Consider the following 19,487-nt stretch of genomic DNA (forward strand, 5'->3'; position numbering starts at 1 on the left):
GTCGTTAAAGATCTGGAATGTACATGTACAGATGTTACGGTAGTAACACAAGCCTAAACTGTCCGTTCGTGATGTTCGGTGACATAATCCCCGTCCTGCTGCTAGATTGTGGTCCTACATTAAAATAGGAGCAGTGATGCAAGTACCAGACACTGCTCCTGGGATACAATCCATAGATAGGGAAGCTAGGGGTGTTCTTGGTGTGCTACGACTTGCTTGGTTCCTGATTATCACTTGCGAACTCATGAATACATCTGCATCAACAGGGGTTGAATGTAAACATGTCGAAATCTGCATTACGGCCAATACTCTTTCAGGGTGCAATAAAATCTTCCTCAGCTAATCTGTCCTGGGGGCTGTTCCTTGATATCCAAACACAAGAGTTTCTCAGTGATGCTGCTTGTACATAGTGAGTAAAGGAGTTCAGTTGACTCTTGGGAATTAGTAGTGCGATATACCGCCATGATTTCCAAAGAATTCATTCACTCGACGAGACATATACATGTACTGCATATGAGTCTCCCGTCCTGTCCCACTCATCGTGCAGCGCCTACACGCCAGTCTAAAGTGGTGGCCAGCCTCTGACGTTGACGTACATGTCCCCCTATCATGTCATGATCTAAAGGTTTGGGTCATGCCATGCTAAAGATGTCATGCTGTCATGCTGTCATGATGACCACGATGCTGTCATTCTGGTTGACAAAACGACCACTCACACGTCGCAAACAGTTCACCAAGGGTATCGGTATGTTGTCCGGAGCAGGATTTGTTTGGTGACTGTGCTCCTACTCACAACATACCCTATCCAGTGTGGAAGTCTGAGGTCGACATTGGCTTGTACATTCCGCCGTTGCGACCACGCCTCTCAAGGAAGTGCAAAGTGATTCGGGATTCATCTGAAAACATGACACGGGACCAGCAACGATAACCCCAATGTCGACGTTGTGTACACCATTGACTTCTGTTGGCAGCGTGATGATCATGTGTGAAGCCCGTATGTGTCGTTTATCAATAGCATGGGCTAGTGGTTTACTGGCCGTCTTTATGTACCTGCAATGTTGCTGACTGTATCGTTAAAGAAAATTCACTCACTCACGCACGCACGTGACCGTCGAGCATGGAGATGATCTGATGTAGACGATTCCAATGTGGGGCATCTGCAAACTATATGTTTTGTAGACATAAACGTTGTTCATAGGATGTAGGTCGGCAACTCTTACCCATGTTCTTATAACTAGTAGTGACATCAATATTTCATGTAACCATGTGACATTGTAAGAACATTGTACTGAGTATAAAAAGGGGAGATACATCTTTGAAACGTTTGTTCCTGCTTTTAAACAAAAGGAAGGCCATACAGAGTACAACTACAGAGCATTCCCCTCCCTCTAGGGTGTATACGACAGGGTGTAAAACATCAACAACACCGCATATGCAACCTCCATTCGGAACTGCCCATTTACGTTTTGTTATTGTGGAGGATACATCAGGTGTGCTGCGCTGAAGACACTTGTACAGATAATTTAGAAACGAATATGCATATTGACTGACAAGAAGTTCATCTGAGTTTTATGTGCAGTCTCAAATCGTCCACTTATACCTTAAATCAATATCAGACATCGTTTGACTATCAATTAGTGTATGGTACATGATGTAATGTAGATTGATTTTATGTTGCGTATTACAATCATCTCTTAAACAGCTGTTGGAATGTGTAACATGTGTAATATTCGACTAGTCCAGATGTAGGACTACACCATCGAATACATCAATGTACGTTTCATTTTTCCATTGATTTGAGGTGCACTAGTAACGATTGTAAGCAACAGTTGTGGACACGTTTCAGTAAATGTTGGTCACTATACCAGCTGATTCACTAGTAGGATCTTCATGAATTTCAACCCATATCACGATGAGGTAACATGGAATGCTGCAGACCAAAGTGGATGCTTGGAGATTGAACTAAACTCGAACACTGAAACGTTTGCAACGTATTCACAGTGACTAGCTGGAATAATCTCTAGAACGAAAAAACAGAAAATAGAATCTGTCAAATGAGCAACTTAAACGAGGTCGAAGATGAATTTCACTTTTTATGTGTTTGCCCAGCGTACTTATCGTTAAGAAATAGATATATATAAAGAAATATTATTATGTACATCCTGAAACTCGTACGTTTATATCATTGATGAATAACTCCAGTAAAATACATTTAGAAAGATTATCTACATATATTCACAAAGCTTTTATTCTCAGAAAGAATGTTCTATTACCCGCACATGACTAATCATTGTACTGCAGGGATGTGGCCTTTCAGATTGAAATAAAGATTGATTGACTAACTCGAATAATCTCACTGCGTTATTCATTTGTGAACAGGTGATACATGATACAAGTGTGGAGGTGTCATGGTCATACAGTATTTTAAAACGTAGAGATATTCAATAAAAGGTGTTACAGTTATTGGTATTTCATATTTTAATGAGATAAATAGTTTTACAGTGAAACATATATGCATTAGTCGCTGAAATTCAGATGAGAACAGATTTGGTTGGATGACTGACTAAAACGTACCACTGTCCATCACATCATGTACCATGAAACGTCAAACTGAATAATCCGCCTCAATTCTCAAGACAACCCTGGACTCGACTAGGCACCAATCCTACGTTCAATGTCAGTTTGGTTCATTTTATCCGATTCTTCCTGCGGGGCAGCGCCAAGTTCGTTGAGAGTGGTCGGCTGTTGTTGACGGTGACGCATCAAATGATATTCCGCACATGTTCGTGAATGACAAGTCTGGAGTGAGTACCATGGTATGTTAGTTATGTTCTGCTTGTAGTTGTTGTAAGTAACAATAGGAGCCCTGTGTTCTTGCGTTGTCATCCTGAAACACAGAACCACACATCCCGGCATGGCAGCCGTGCCTCCAGAATGTTGTCACGGTAGTCCTGCCCAGTGACAAGTCAGTAAATAACATGTAAAGGTGTTCTGCCAGTGACAGCGATCCCACCCCACACCTTTACTGAGCTTGAAAACGCTCACCATCACACGATTGTGCCTGTAATCTGCTAATCACTGACTGTGAAACGTTAAGAATGCTCTGTCTTGTTCGAAAGTCTATCGTGCCATTTACACAAATTTTGAATATTACTCTGACCATGTTTACCTGCACAGCGGGATTCTCGGGATCAGCGGGATTCTCTTGAATTCTATACATCAACAAAACTGATAGAAAGACATTTGTGTGAGTGGGATTCTCCTGGATTCTATACATCAACAAAACTGATAAGAAGACATTTGTGTGAGTGGGATTCTCTTGGATTCTATACATCAACAAAACTGATAGGAAGACATTTGTGTGAGTGGGATTCTCTTGGATTCTATACATCAACAAAACTGATAGAAAGACATTTGTGTGAGTGGGATTCTCTTGGATTCTATACATCAACAAAACTGATAGAAAGACATTTGTGTGAGTGGGATTCTCCTGGATTCTATACATCAACAAAACTGATAGAAAGACATTTGTGTGAGTGGGATTCTCCTGGATCTATACATCAATAAAACTGATAGAAAGACATTTGTGAGAGGGGGATTCTCTTGAATTCTATACATCAACAAAACTGATAGAAAGACATTTGTGTGGAGTGGGATTCTCTTGAATGGGATTCTCATCAACAAAACTTAGGAAGACATTTGTGAGAGTGGGATTCTCTTGGATTCTTTACATCAACAAAACTGATAGAAAGACATTTGTGTGAGTGGGATTCTCCTGGATTCTATACATCAACAAAACTGATAGAAAGACATTTGTGTGAGTGGGATTCTCCTGGATTCTATACATCAACAAAACTGATAGAAAACATTTGTGTGAGTGGGATTCTCTTGGATTCTATACATCAACAAAACTGATAGAAAGACATTTGTGTGAGTGGGATTCTCTTGGATTCTATACATCAACGAAACTAATAGAAAGACATCTGTGTGAGTGGGATTCTCCTGGATTCTATACATCAACAAAACTGATAGACTGGTTTACCTGCCTCATGGTGTTTTACAAACTGTTTTCAAAGTTCCTAGCATGACATCTACATTATAATTCCTCTTTTCCAAATTTGTAAATTATTTTAAGTACATTAACTCATTCAGTCACCTTCCAGTCCTATGTTGGGTATTCATTATATACCATTTGTTAACCACTGTACAGTCGTTCCTGATTACATCTCATCTGAGTTATGGTTATGATATGTTTAACTTTTCACTCATTTTGTTTCACGTTATTGTGGTATTTACTTCAGCGACTCCTTGATTTGAGTGCAGGAGGACAGGGTGTGGTCTGCCAAACCTTGACCAATGGCCAGATCGTTTTAAACCTTTTAAAAACTGCTCTACAGTGTGTCATCCTTTCTAGGGACCATGTAGGTCTGAACATGTCACAAGCTCTAATCAAACTATGGTTGTTATGAAGTTCGACAAATTCTGGGAATATGTCGAGGAACACTGTCCCTTAACGAGAAAGAAAACATATTTACGCCCTAAAGTCGCATATGTGCGTAAGATTTTCTTATTAAGGATATTCCAGTGTCTTTGACCTAAACACTTCGTGAAATCCTAATCAGCTTACGTCTAGACAGATGATGGTGAAGCGCGAGGGTGTTCCCAGCAGGAATCATATGTAGCCAGCCGGACACAGGAACGTGGGTAAGGTAGCTGGAGACTTAATACTCATCTAACACACCCAACATCCCTATTTAATGCTGAACGTTAATGATAACAGTAACAACTGTGACTTTATAAGGCGCCTTTTCCATGTACAAAACCACGTACTAAAAGCGCTAACACACAATGTGATATTTATCAACCCTGATAACCCAAGCTGCAAGTTAGGCGCTACAAGGGTAATAGTCACATGACCTATTCCACCGGGTACCCATTTTCTGCAGGGTGAACAAACTCCTGCCTAAGATGAGACCACATGTGCTTCGTTGTGGGGCAGGAAACTAGAAACTCTCAGGGGTCAAGTTGCCAAACACGGTCACCCATCCATTGTTATACCAGTTATGCACCATTGTTTTCCATGTCTCTGCTGACAATTTCAGAGGTATTCTGGCATTGCTTTGTTTGGTTCTTGTCATGTGGAAACTATGATTTTATCTCCACACGTTATCTGCCTGTCTCTTTACTTTTGGTCAACAAAACAGCACAGTTACGAAACGTTTGTGCCAACATCATGTACTTGTCTTAAAAGGATTGTTTTTTATTGATTTGTGCGGTAAACATATAAAAAGTGTTCATAATTAATGTGGGCCAATGTAGAGTTAGTGATCGGTGCTGGTGTTGTCGACCGCTGGTGTATGTTAAAGCACCATGCCCGTGTGAGGGAGACTGTGACATCAGAACAGGGACGTTGTAGTTCACTACAGGATCCGCTCCCCTGTACAGGACGGGGACATTATAGTTCACTACAGGATCTGCTCCCCTGTACAGGACGGGGACGTTGTAGTTCACTACAGGATCTGCTCCCCTGTACAGAAAGGGGACATTATAGTTCACTACAGGATCCTCTCCCCTGTACAGGACGGGGATGTTGTAGTTCACTACAGGATCCGCTCCCCAGTACAGGACGGGGACGTTATAGTTCACTACAGGATCCGCTCCCCTGTACAGGACGGGGACGTTGTAGTTCACTACAGGATCCGCTCCCCTGTACAGGACGGGGACGTTATAGTTCACTAAAGGATCGACTCCCCTGTACAGGACGGGGATGTTGTAGGTCACTACAGGATCCTCTCCCCTGTACAGGACGGGGACGTTATAGTTCACTAAAGGATCCACTCCCCTGTGCAGGACGGGGATGTTGTAGTTCACTACAAGATCCGCTCCCCTGTACAGAACGGGGACGTTGTAGTTCACTACAGGATCCTCTACCAGGTACAGGACGGGGACGTTGTAGTTCACTACAGGATCCGCTCCCCTGTACAGGACGGGGATGTAGTAGTTCACTACAGGATCCTCTACCATGTACAGGACGGGGACGTTGTAGTTCACTACAGGATCCTCTACCAGGTACAGGACGGGGATGTAGTAGTCCACTACAGGATCCTCTCCCTTGTACGGGACGGGTATGTTGTACTTCACTACAGGATCCGCTCCCCTGTACAGGACGGGGATGTTGTAGTTCATTACAGGATCCTCTATCAGGTACAGGACGGGGACGTTGTAGTTCACTACAGGATCCGCTCCCCTGTACAGGACGGGGACGTTGTAGTTCACTCCAGGAACCTCTCCCCTGTGCTGGACGGGGACATTGTAGTTCACTACAGGATCCGCTCCCCTGTAGAGGACGGGGATGTTATAGTTCACTACAGGATCCGCTCCCTTGACCAGGACGGGGATGTTTAGTTCACTACAGGATCCGCTCCCTTGACCAGGACGGGGATGTTGTAGTTCACTACAAGATCCGCTCCCCTGTACAGAACGGGGATGTTGTGGTTCACTACAGGATCCTCTACCAGGTACAGGACGGGGACGTTGTAGTTCACTACAGGATCCGCTCCCCTGTACAGGACGGGGATGTTGTAGTTCACTACAGGATCCTCTACCATGTTCAGGACGGGGACGTTGTAGTTCACTACAGGATCCGCTCCCCTGTACTGGATGGGGATGTTGTAGTTCACTATAGGATCATCTACCATGTACAGGACGGGGATGTTGTAGTTCACTACAGGATCCTCTCCCCTGTACAGGACGGGGACGTTGTAGTTCACTACAGGATCCGCTCCCCTGTACAGGACGGGGATGTTGTAGTTCACTACAGGATCCTCTCCCCTGTACAGGACGAGGATGTTGTAGTTCACTACAGGATCCTTTACCAGGTACAGGACGGGGACGCTATAGTTCACTACAGGATCCTCTCCCCTGTACTGGAGGGGGACGCTATAGTTCACTATAGGATCCTCTACCATGTACAGGACGGGGATGTTGTAGTTCACTCCTGGATCCGCACCCTTGACCAGGACGGGAATGTTTAGTTCACTAAAGGATCCGCTCCCTTCACCAGGACGGGGATGTTTAGTTCACTACAGGATCCGCTCCCCTGTAGAGGACGGGGATGTTATAGTTCACTACAGGATCCGCTCCCCTGTAGAAGACGGGGATGTTATAGTTCACTACAGGATCCGCTCCCTTGACCAGGACGGGTATGTTGTAGTTCACTACAGGATCCTCTACCACGTACAGGACGGGGACGTTGTAGTTCACTACAGGATCCGCTCCCCTGTACAGGACGGGAACGTTGTAGCTCACTACAGGATCCGCTCCCCTGTACAGGACAGGGACGTTGTGGTTCACTACAGGATCTGCTCTTCTGTACAGGACGGGGATGTTGTAGTTCACTACAGGATCTGCTCCCCTGTACAGGACGGGGACGTTGTAGTTCACTACATGATCTGCTCCCCTGTTCAGGACGGGGACGTTGTAGTTCACTACAGGATCTGCTCCCCTGTACAGGACGGGGACGTTGTAGTTCACTACAGGGTCCGCTCCCTTGACCAGGACGGGGATGTTTAGTTCACTACAAGATCCGCTCCCTTGATCAGGACGAGTATGTTGTCGTTCACTACAGGATCCGCTCCTTTGACCAGGACGGGCATGTTGTAGTTCACCTCATCAGGTAATTTGGCTGTGGAACAATGAATTAGTAAGATTCTCTGTATGATCAACAAGTGTGTTTGACACGACAGGGAAACGTTTCGTAACAGGGAGAAATGTTCTTGTGGTGCTTTTCTCGTTCCTGGCGTGGCAATGTTCATTGAAACGTTATTATCACTTGACTCATTTGCAAGATTTGCCCCCCATCGTGACACAAAAAGAAATGACGTTTTAATGCAAAATTAAGATTTCCCGAAACATAACATACGCGTTGATAGTTAAAACATGAATGACGCCATATGTAACTAGTATCATACACCATGTATACATAAAAATCTGATTAGATCTGTGTGTTGAACAAACTGTAGCGACATCTGGCGTCCTTTATTTTCTGACTGATGACCGTGATTGTCTGATATCTTTTTACAAGAGTGTTTTGCAAACATTTGTCCTTGTTTTTATGGCGAATATGGCACATATATTTGATGTATACTTGACCGTAGCACTGTTCATACTCCTCCATACTCGACACAGTGTCTACATTTAGAAGACAGCCGTCTCCACATGTTAATTCCTACACAAATCAGAAGAAATAGTCACGTTACGAAATCTAGCATGTTCCGGTAACGTGTAATATACATAATACATAGATACAGGACGAGATAAAACCATGTCGTCTATGAAATGGTATTTATCAGTATTTCACTGACAAGTTCATTAAAATACGTTCAGTTGACAATTCCCATAAACAGCACCCTACTGACCACAGCATTGGTTACAATAGCCCCCTCGGGTACATGTGATACCAGTAGGTGGTACTATGTATCAATACCTAGCAGCGCCAGTTTAACGGGTGTCATGACAACTGAGATGGACTCCTTCAGGGGAGTGACCAGTGAGGGGTCATTAAATATGTTTTTTTACTGTGGCGATCATTGCCTGACACGCCTTTCATTCACTTAGGCAGAAAATTATATGTATTGAACGTTGAGTAGTCTCTCATTTCACTCATTGTGGAGGCCAATAGGCAAGTTGACATTGTGTACAGTATAGGCAGGATCAATACTGTGTATGAGATCAGCTCGCATATGCTGCCGTGCTGCAGTAGGTGTCGCATGTAGATGGCCTGATTCAACCAGCGTGAAGCCACAACTCTCCGGTAATGTGGAAAAGCTCATTAACATAGGGACTATATAAATAACCTACAAGTTTACTAACAGGGAAAGTTATGTTCCTACAACCAACACCACCATGTCTGGCCAAGCCATAGAAAAATGTGTAATTAATGTTGCTGGGAAGAAGTTCTGTATCCGGCGATCTCTGCTCCAGAGGTTTCCAACGACAAGACTGGCAACGTTGTCAACTTCGTCAGAGGAATATGACAGCAGTACGGCTGAGTTCTACTTCGACAGGAACCCCAGCATCATGCACTGTGTGCTGGACTTGTACCGGACGGGGGAGTTCCACATCCCTAGTAACATGTGTACCGTGGCCATCAGGCGGGAGATGGAGTTCTGGGGCGTCCCCGAGGACATGGTGGCCGACTGCTGCTGGAAGTCCTTCTCCATCTACGTCCACGACAAGGAAGTGCAGAAGAAGATCCAGGAGATCTTCAAGGAAGACATAGATCTGATGTATACGAAGGAGACCTCCCTCAAACAGGTCATCTGGCTCACAATGGAAAACCCAGATTACTCATTTGTGGCTAAGGTAAGTATGTTTCACCGAATGACCCTATAAAGTATTTCATCCTAATTGTTCAGGTTTAGTGATGCTGTAAATTATAAACATCAGGAGAATAGCCTACTGGAACAGATTCCATATGTCGTTATAGACAAAATAGTGATGTAAATTACTGGAATACCCAACTGTTCACATAAGGGTTATCACCCGCCACTATTGAGTTGATCAGGATGGTTAAGATGTGTGGAACCTCCGTGTAAATTTCAAAGGACTTCATAGCATGTAAGCACGTGACGCATTCCTTGTCGTATGTCGACCATAACATTCCAGGGATGACACAACCTGATTGAAATCAGCTGTAGTACGTAACATATGCCTTTCCTTGAAATTAAAATAGAATGTACAGATTTGTTCTAAGGAACTCACACAACTGAGACGTGTGTAACTATATCTAATCGACGCCCCAAATCTGTCAAATGAATGTCACTATAAGGTTGGTTTGTAACGGTTAATCGTAACAACAGTATATTGCAATACAATATTGTTTTGTGACCGAACATCACTATATCGATAGGTGAGGCTATCGACAATCGCTGTAGAAGTTAAAAATGAAAGCCTTGCCAGAAGTCACGCGAGTGTCGTGAAGACGACCTGCAGACAATACCCCTCAGACATTATGAGTAGTCAATAAGTACCCCTTGCCCTCATGCTTCATCTTGCTGTGGAAACGGTTGACGAGCAATAAAATATTGGGTTCTGTGTTAGTGTTGCACAGAGAGGGTAAGCACCCACCATAGTGTCGCTATATGCCAGGTCTATACTGGTGCCGCCGAAATGATGCACAACTACTTGTGATGCAACTATAACTGTACATCAATACCCCTAAAAAAATGAAAATAATTTGGAAAGAACCATTTTGGCTGATGTATCGGGCATATTGATACCTTTGATTTACTAGTATTTGTTTGTTTAGCCTGGTGGATTTATATCACAAGCTCTCTTAGAATATTTTAGCAAATCTTCCTGACCTTAAGATACAACTGTTAAAAAATACTTTAGGCTTTTCCAGTAACCAATCACAAACCAGCGGTAAGTTATACCTTTGCTTTTGATATATAGGTGATTGTAATCCCTGGGTCCATACTCGGAGCTGTCGTAGGTTAAAAAAAGGTTCATAAAAAATGATCGATACAATACTTTAGCGTGGGAATATTTATATATAATTACCATGGAGACATCCGTATGATGATCATGTTATGCATGTTCAATGGCGTTTGAAACTGGGCATATATTGACCATCCTGAAGCAATGAATATGTTTCACTTGTCCAGAGCTTAATAACACCCGTTGGTCGGACATACATTTCCTCGCGCTTTGTGTACTTAATAATAATAATAATAATAATAATTAGTCCATTTATATTGCGCTAAATCCACACCGACAGCATGCTCATAGCGCAGACAAGATAGGATTTAGGAGTCACTTGTAAAACATAGAGAAAAGGTATGTCTTTAGGTTTGCTTTGAAACATGTGACTGTTGGGCTTGTTCTAAGGTGAGCTGGTAGCTCATTCCAGTTCATCGCGGCCGCCACTTGAAATGAGCGAAAACCAAAGGATTTCAACTTCCATTTTTTAATGTGAAGTAAGTTTTTGTCACTGGAGCGAAGCTGTCTGCATGGAAGATATGGTTTGAACAGTTTTTGAGATAAGCCGGAGCAGTGCCTAGTATGCACTGGTAGACAAGGGTTAAAACTTTAAAGTTCACTCTTGCTCTTATGGGCAACCAGTGTAACTGATTTAGAATAGGGGTCATGCTTGAGAACTTTGGTGCTTTGCTGACAATACGTGCACAATATTTATCTCATTGTACAGTGGCTGAGACATACACGGATAGTAACTAAAGACGTTTTCTCCAATTCTTCCGAATGTGATAACGGGCGGTGAGGTAGCTCAGTGGTTAAAGCGTCCGCTCATCACACCGAAGGCCCGGGTTCGATTCCCCATATGGGTACTATGGGTGAAGCCAATGTCTGGTGTCCTCCGCCGTGATGTTGCTGAGAATTGCTAAAAGCGGCGCAAAACCATACTCACTCACTCACTCGATTGTGATAATATCATTTAGTTCCTAGGGTGTTCGAAGGCTGGTTGTAAGTTGGCAGTGTCAACATTCAGGGATCTGACACCTGCCAGGTATTTTCAAAGAATATGAACTGATTAAATTACTTTCAAATGATGTCCTCAGTGTGTCTATTCTCTGGCAGCTTCAATGACATCATGTTCAGCTTTTACCAACTGCTTAACAAAAGTTTGATTTTTTCGCACTGAGATCAATATATGTGATATTCACGTAATCACATGTTCATTATAGTTGAGTTTAATCATATGTCCAGGTGCATGTTACACTGACACAACAACGGCTCTGGTTACAGCACAATGACACAATGACAGGGCAGGGCATACCTTCGCCCATCTGTTGCTGCCAGCGTAAACTCCCACTGATAGCGGTAGATGGAGTGCAGGCAACAGTTTCTTCTCTGTGAGGAATTCTTCATGAGTGAGTGAGTTTACTTTTACGCCGCACTCAGCAATATTCCAGCGGCGGTCTGAAAATAATCCAGTCTGGACCAGACAATCCAGTGGTCAAAGCATGAGCATCGATCTACGCAAGTGGGATACGATGACATGTGTCAACTAAGCCAGCGATCCTGACCACCCGATCATGTTAGTCGCCTCTTACGACAAGCATGGGTTACTGAAGATCAATTCTAATCCAGATCTTCACGGGTTGCAGGAGTCTTCATGACACAGACAGGATCTGGACATATGTTTCAAATTAAGTGTCGTTTATCGACAGCATGGGCCACTGGTTTACTGACCGCCTTCATGTAGTTGCGATATTGCTGATTGTAACGTTAAAGAAAACTCACTCACTCACTCACTCACTCACTTAGCACCTGGGCAAAATTAAGCTCCTACAAGATTTTTTTATAGATGTGTTATCTTTATTGTGAATGTTATATTTTACGTTGCATGTTTGAAACATTACGTAAGTGGTATTTTGTCATGTGATCTTCATGTGTACCACATCAGTATTTCACAATTTATCGACCATATATAAACGGGTTTTATAAATAATTTTTAGTTATTTTTAATCCGATTAATAATGCATGGACGAATTTTGGGTCCTATTTACTATTAGTCATCGAAAGATGTTACTGGACATTCTGACAAAAACACCCTGTGTCGTTTCTCTATCAGGGGCAATCACCACGTGACCTGATGAAGCTTAAAGGTTAAAACACGCTCCATCTGTACAAGAGCGACAGTTGTATGTCCTTGATCATGATGATACTCTCAGCAGCATCGATGTGTTGAGGTGTAACATCCGATACTAAATATCGATGTTTTAGGGTTTTTATACCCTTATGCTGCTGAAGAACGATCTGCACGTAAATTACATTGTTTTACTTACGTCAGCTACGTCAGAATGCATCTTATCAACTTATAGTGTTCCAGCACATCTTTCCACCATTAGTTTGTATAGTAGGATATTCTCGGAAATTACCTAATATTAGCTCCTGCTAACGATTGCAAGACATAAATGAACGAATAAATATTTCAGTCAGTAGTGAAGTATGATAGTAGATGTTTCGACTGTTATAGATGTAGAATATGGTATGGGTAGGATGGGAATTTCAAACTTGAGGTTTGGGGATCAGTATTTCAGTACTTCGAAACCCACCACAATTTGTCAAACATTTGGGTATGAGTCTTCCCGAGTTGGGGAATGGCGATGATATTCCATGGACGTTGTGCTGAACATTGACGACCTTGCGCGGTCAGTGCCGTCGATGTCGTGCTCAATGACAATACGTCAGCCCAAACACATTTCACACAGGAGAACAGATGGTGTCAGCACTTTCCCCCTGATACTACTGCCAAGTGACCCATCACTGATCAGTTTGGAGTCTGATCCACCGCCAAATCTGTCACGAGGTCGGAAGGTTGGCTTGACGTTCATGAGCCAGAAAACACCACGCCCAGCAAGGAATAGATAATGAATCGGTACTCTTGGCATTGACCTGGGAGTTGTGAAACGGAGTAGATTCTATATTTGGTGGTTGTTGGTGCCTGTTCTATTGTCTGATATTCCAATACTGTGAAACATTCACCGTACTACCAATGCCCTATAATCTGTTTCCAGCAAAAAAATAGTCCCAAGGCGTTTACACGCAAATAGTAAACCAGACGAAGTAAATTACATGTTTGTGAAAATCATGACGATTAACAACAGAATTGTTGTAATACTTGGTTTTAACATATATATCTCTTGGACCGCAACTTTTGTTGGAGAGTCCAGGTTAGAACTGGTCTTCAGTAACTCATGCCTGTCGTAAGAGGAGACTAACGGGATCGGGTACCCGTTGGTCAGACTCGCTTGGTTAACATAAACTAAACGCCAAAAGAAACGTTACCCTCCTACCTGTTTGAATTACTGAAAAACTATCAAAGATGTGTTAGAAGGTATTAGTATACAAGAAAGTTTAACAACACAGTTTTATGCGAATCACGAAACAAAATTTTCAAATGCATTCATATTTAGGTGAATGCATTTTTTCAGAAGAGTTAAATTTCCTATATTCGTCCATGCCGAAATAAACCAATAACAGTGAATTATATGTCCAAAAGAAGGTTGAAATAAAATTCTGGTGTGAGACAGAGATAAACCACTTAAAGTCAGCATTTTTCAACTCTTAAAACAAGAAACAACTGTTGTAGAATGTGATATATTGTAAAATAATCATTCCTATGATTTCAGTCTTTTAAAACATTTTCTGCTGATTTGGATTAGTGAAAACAAGTAAAACGTGTCTTTGATATTGTGAAAAAATGTTTAGGAACATCTAAAATTTGTTAACATTTCTGCTTGCAAAGTAACATTTTTCCATTTTCTGTTTACACATAGCAATATCAATCGCCAAAACGCAGCAAATATTGAAGCAGTATTTGCATCCATTTCACATGTAGAATGATTCTATAGGGTATGAAGAGAGCCTAGAGTACATGATATGATACACAAGTATGAGAAATATGCCACGATTAACAGCTGAAGAGAGAGAAACCGCCACCGTATCACGGTTATAAGACTAATTCAGGGCATCAGACAGACTGGAGTCACCGTAGACAGACCAAGAAGTGGACGTCCACGCATCACAACCACAGCTGAAGATAGGTACCTCCGTCATTAAGGAAGGAGGGTAAACGTTTCTTTTGGCGTTTAGTGTATGTCATGGTATCCCAATTGCGTAGATCGATGTTCATGGTGGTGGATGATTGTCCGGTCTGGACTCGGGTGCGCGCGGCGTAAAACTAAACTCACTATTTTGAGAATACATATCATATGTATGGATAGTATAGCAAATTATCTGGAAATTTACTAAAACTATATTTTTTTCTTTATTTACAAATATAAGCATAACATGAAATAAATTCGAGACCGTGTAATTACTAGTCGTTCGATGATACGTAATTTTATAACATATGATGTCAGTATCTCCTTTAAGTCGTGTAAAAAGATCCATATTTTCTGGCTTTAACGTGATATAATATAGATCTGTTTATGTTCCGTGTGGGATGTTGTCTTGTTAGACTATTGAGCAAACACAAGGGCGGTTTTAATTATCGGATAAATCAGGAAAGTTGCAGGGAACTCGTTAAGTTCATTGACTTTGGAGACACACTTATTATGGGATTATGGGATTATTCCGGCATGTCAACAATGTACACTCTACGCATATCCTTCTGTTAGATAACACACATGTCATCGTTGACTTTAGCATTTTCATCGTTTTCACTTTAAATACTTAACTCTAATTATATAACTTCATCCTGACAGTGAGTGTTTACAATTTTCGCATAATTGGTGTTTGAAATCCCACATGACAACAAAACAAACATGATAAGAAAAATAAATATTTCCAAACAAACGCTGCAGCTGAGATCCTACTCGATATTGGCAATTTGTGTGGAAAAAAACGTCTGCGACTGTATAAGGACTTCATTGCAAATTCACCCGTGAAGGTCTGCGTAAGAATTGGTCTCCAGTAACCCATGCTTGGAGTAGGAGGCCACTAACGGGATCGGATGGTCAGGCACCATGACTTGGTATCACAATTGCTTAGATCGATGCTCATGGTGTTGGTCACTGGATTGTCTGGTCCCGACTCGATTATTTACAGACCTCCGCCATACAGCTGGAATACTACTGAGTGCGGCGTAAAACTAAACTCACTCACTCATTGCAAAGTCCGGATGCGGTGAACAACTATTTATCACTAAGACCCAAGACATTGAATACGCCAGAACGTTTCAGTTTACGATCCTTGTAAATTAACTGTAGATAAATGCTTTTCTATATGTATTGTAAACAATCTAACACTCACGTTTTCATCAAACGACATCCCAGGTCATGTTTTCATAAGCAAGTATTTTCAGTGAAGACATTGGCGCCCGGGATGCTGACTGTTGACGTCAGTGTGAAAATCCACTCACTAATACGTATGTGTAATGATGCTGTAAATGAACCGTGTAGTGATGTACGACACGCAGATACACGCAGGCACACTCACTCACTCACTCACTCACTCACTCACTCACTCACCCACCCACTCACTCACTCATTCACTCATTCACTCTCCATACATGTTACATTAACTGACAGACAGCTAACGCGGAACCTATCACACAGCCATGTTCTCAGTAATGTTTCCATATACCAATATCTGACTCCAGCACTACATACATGCTGGCCTGTTCGTGTTGCAAGACCAATCCACGTGTGATGTCATATATTGTGGCAATATTGTATATCAATGATATACTATCACGTTTCTGCACCGTTTTAACATATATTTCAATTTGAATTTGATTATATTTCTAATATGTTTTCGAAATATGTTTTTACTCATGTGCGTGAAATATATATGCATGCTACCGACAAAAACTATTGGCATGAAATGATAGTGGAGATGGACTGATAAAAAATGTCTGTAAAATGTTTTGGTCTGGTGTGTGCAACATGTCCGAGGATACCTGCAGGACACCTTGATGCACTGTCCAGTATTGTTGTCCGTGGTACTGCTCGCCACGGTCGCTTGGTCCCTGGCCTTTACTCTCACAGATACTCTAATGGGGTTGTGCCTGGGGAATGCCCGTGGTTCTTCTCGTCGGAGACAGGAGGTGGCGTGCATTGTCACTTTGACGGTCGAAATTTCTGCAGATAATGGTTACGGATAGAACTAGGACAGGAAGCAAAATGTCCACCCCACGCTCCGACACTACCGCCCGCGACCGAACATGGTCAAGATTTATGTCCCGCAACAAGTTTCTGCAATCGGAGGGAAAGCCTTGATTCACATGTAAACATGGTGTAATGGTTACACAAATCGATTTGTTTTCCCATAGACTTCTATGGTAACGTTACGGTTTTTTTTTAAAATCAACCAGGCTGTCAACAACCATTCCATGTACACATGGGTACAGTCTGGCCTTTAAACTATAATAAAAACACAAATTCCGGCTAACTTATCCTGTCTACTTTCCGATCCTGTGCTTTTAAGAAACATAAAAATCTTTCACTATTTCACCCAATCACAGTGGTCACATGTCTCTATTTGGCCGGGGCGGTGGGGTAGTCTAATGGTTAAAGCGTTGGCTCGTCACGCCGAAGACCCGGGTTCGAATCCCCACATGGGTACAATGTGTGAAGCCCATTTCTGGTGTCCCCCCGCCGTGATGTTGCTGGAATATTGCTAAAAGCGGCGTAAAACCAAACTCAGACAGTCAGTCAGTCTCTATTGGCCAGAAGTTTACACACGACACTGGCTCAGCGAGCAAGTGATTCTGCTTTAAGTGTATAGAAGCTAATGCGATCGGCGCACTGTCCGTGATATGATGTTAATTAACCCGACAAAACCTTTGCCACCTATGGTAAGCAGTTCACAGCCTTCAAACGATGCCTTACTTTAGAACGGCGTGCATAGTCGCTCTTTGACGGTAAACGCTGAAATGAGCCTTCCTGATATTGCGCGTAAATTACCATAGGCAACAGGAGCAGATTCAATCCAATACGTGCTGCAATTAACGTCATGAGACGATCTTCTATATGTGTATACCAACTGTCAACAAGACCAACCGTCTTGGCATCCACACCCATTTCACGCGGTCCACTACTTCCACCTTTTGACAGCGACATTCAAGTCATTAGTTTCTTTTCCAGCATGTGTTATCAAACGTGTGCATCAATCGCCAATGCTGTTCGTATATGACACTGATTTCTTTACCGTTGAAACCCTGCAGGACAAGTACTGATTTATCATGTTTTATGAGGTCCTAATTAGTCGTTCATATAGGTAAAAGAAACAATATTGGCAAAACAGTCTAACTGCATCATTTTGCCCACGTTGGCTCGTTAATGCGCAGCAACCATGTGAGGCATGTAATGAGCTAATTAGTAACATATGGTGGACGCTGCTGTTCGGCATGTGTTCGACCAGACTTCATGGATATAGTGCATTGGATTGCTGTCAGGTTTAAACTGAACACGAGTCATAGGGTGCAGTGAGTCTGTCTCACAGTCCCTAAACCATATTAATTTCCCTACAGCCTAACCCTCCCTGCAATTCTAAAGCCCTAAATGAAGCAAGTCTAGATTTCTCCAGGTTCACAATCTGTGGTTTCCCTGGGGCTCCTTTTCAATTTAATGGGTTTATTTGTTACAAAATTATACATATTCAGAGACTAAGCGTTTGTCTACGGGTGCGGTGTGTGAGATTGTGAACATCAAAGTAAAATTGATACACAACCACGCACGCCCTTTTTTGTATACAATATGATGTCTTTACAGATGTACTATTAACAAACATTTTATAATTAATTAAATCATTCCTGTAAGTATGTTTTCTTTAACGTACAAACAGCACTGGAATGGACCTCCGCCACATGAGATGGTCAATGCATAAGAAAATCCAGGGTTGTCTTTTAGGTGAGCAAATAGTTTGATTTGGTCATAGTTTGCGTTTACATACTTTAGCAAATCCACAGTTTTCACAATAGGACCGAATCGTCTGGAAACGGAAACTGCATATCCGTTATAGACAGTGACTTTTATAGCGTAAGAGATTAGGGGTTTTTCATGAAAAGTGACCGGAAGTCGAGGTGTCCAGATATCTAGGGGTCCGGGTATCCGGGGTCTCACTGTACGTCGCCAGGAACGATATACTAAACAATTTTGGCATAATAACAGGAATTGTTAGCTTCCTGGAAACATGTACAAGCCTTAAAGCTACACATGTACTGTGATACCCAGGTGAACCGAATGAGTTCTTTAAAGACGGACGTCCTTACAAGTGGCCTGTACCTTACAAGAACAGTATCACAGATGGGCGGATCCAGGAATTTTGAAGGGGGGGGGGTCGAACCCCCTGAACCCCCGATTGGCTCCGCCAAAGCAAAAAAAATCTGCAAAAAAAAATCTTCAATGTGGTCTTAAATCCTGAACCCCCCTTCTGGATCCGCCAATGTCACATGTGCTGTTTCAATCTGTTCCACTGGATCACTAGCATTCTCCGCCAATCTTAGCTCAACCGAAGATCTAGTCAACTGAATGTAAATCTGACTGTGGCGCGAAGGTGTTTCCGTTTTAATGTGTTTTCTTCATTATTAAAGACATTTTTGCTGCTTCTTGCTTCATCCATCACAGACAGAGGGTTTTATCCCCCAGGGCTGCCCATATGTTGGAACAACGACGATGACATTGTCCAGAGTCTGTCAAATGGAAATAATGAGATACCAAAGCAGGATCCTTTGTGTGACTAGAGGAAACTATGTCTACAACGTTACGCATTTCAGTAATTAATACGATTCTGATGCTAACATCATAACTTATCTCATTCGGCAACATTGAATATTTACATTCTCTAACCATTGAAGCTCGGGTCCCAGGTAGTGTTTGATTTATTAATTCACGATAAAAGTATTTCATCACCTGCATCTGTAATTATGCCAGGTAATAATCAGTGATCTAATGTAGTTTGTGTCTTTATATTGTTAGTGGTTACTTCCCCTCCCAAGAAGACGTCTAACTTGTAAC

The 19,487-nt window shown here is 42.3% G+C and overlaps 2 protein-coding genes across 2 annotated transcripts in view; one reads left to right on the forward strand and one right to left on the reverse strand.

Annotated features, from left to right (window-relative positions):
- Nucleotides 1-801: 801 nt before the first annotated feature.
- LOC124263048 lies at nt 802-6,968 on the reverse strand. Its single transcript, XM_046697664.1, has 3 exons — nt 6,516-6,968; nt 5,370-6,471; nt 802-896 (listed from the first exon to the last, which is right to left on the reverse strand). The coding sequence occupies exons 1-3, from the start codon at nt 6,966-6,968 to the stop codon at nt 802-804; spliced, it is 1,650 nt and encodes a 549-aa protein (XP_046553620.1).
- A 1,782-nt stretch (nt 6,969-8,750) lies between these two features.
- Nucleotides 8,751-19,487, forward strand: part of LOC124263058 (potassium voltage-gated channel protein Shaw-like) — a 55,073-nt gene continuing 44,336 nt past the window's right edge. The window contains exon 1 of the mRNA XM_046697672.1: nt 8,751-9,363. Coding sequence (XP_046553628.1) covers nt 8,905-9,363 — 459 coding nt within the window. The 5' untranslated portion in view covers nt 8,751-8,904. The remainder of the gene's footprint in view (nt 9,364-19,487) is intronic.

This window comes from Haliotis rubra, unplaced genomic scaffold, assembly GCF_003918875.1.
Source record: "Haliotis rubra isolate DU_JTF1 unplaced genomic scaffold, ASM391887v1 Scf867, whole genome shotgun sequence".
Lineage (NCBI taxonomy): Eukaryota > Metazoa > Mollusca > Gastropoda > Lepetellida > Haliotidae > Haliotis > Haliotis rubra.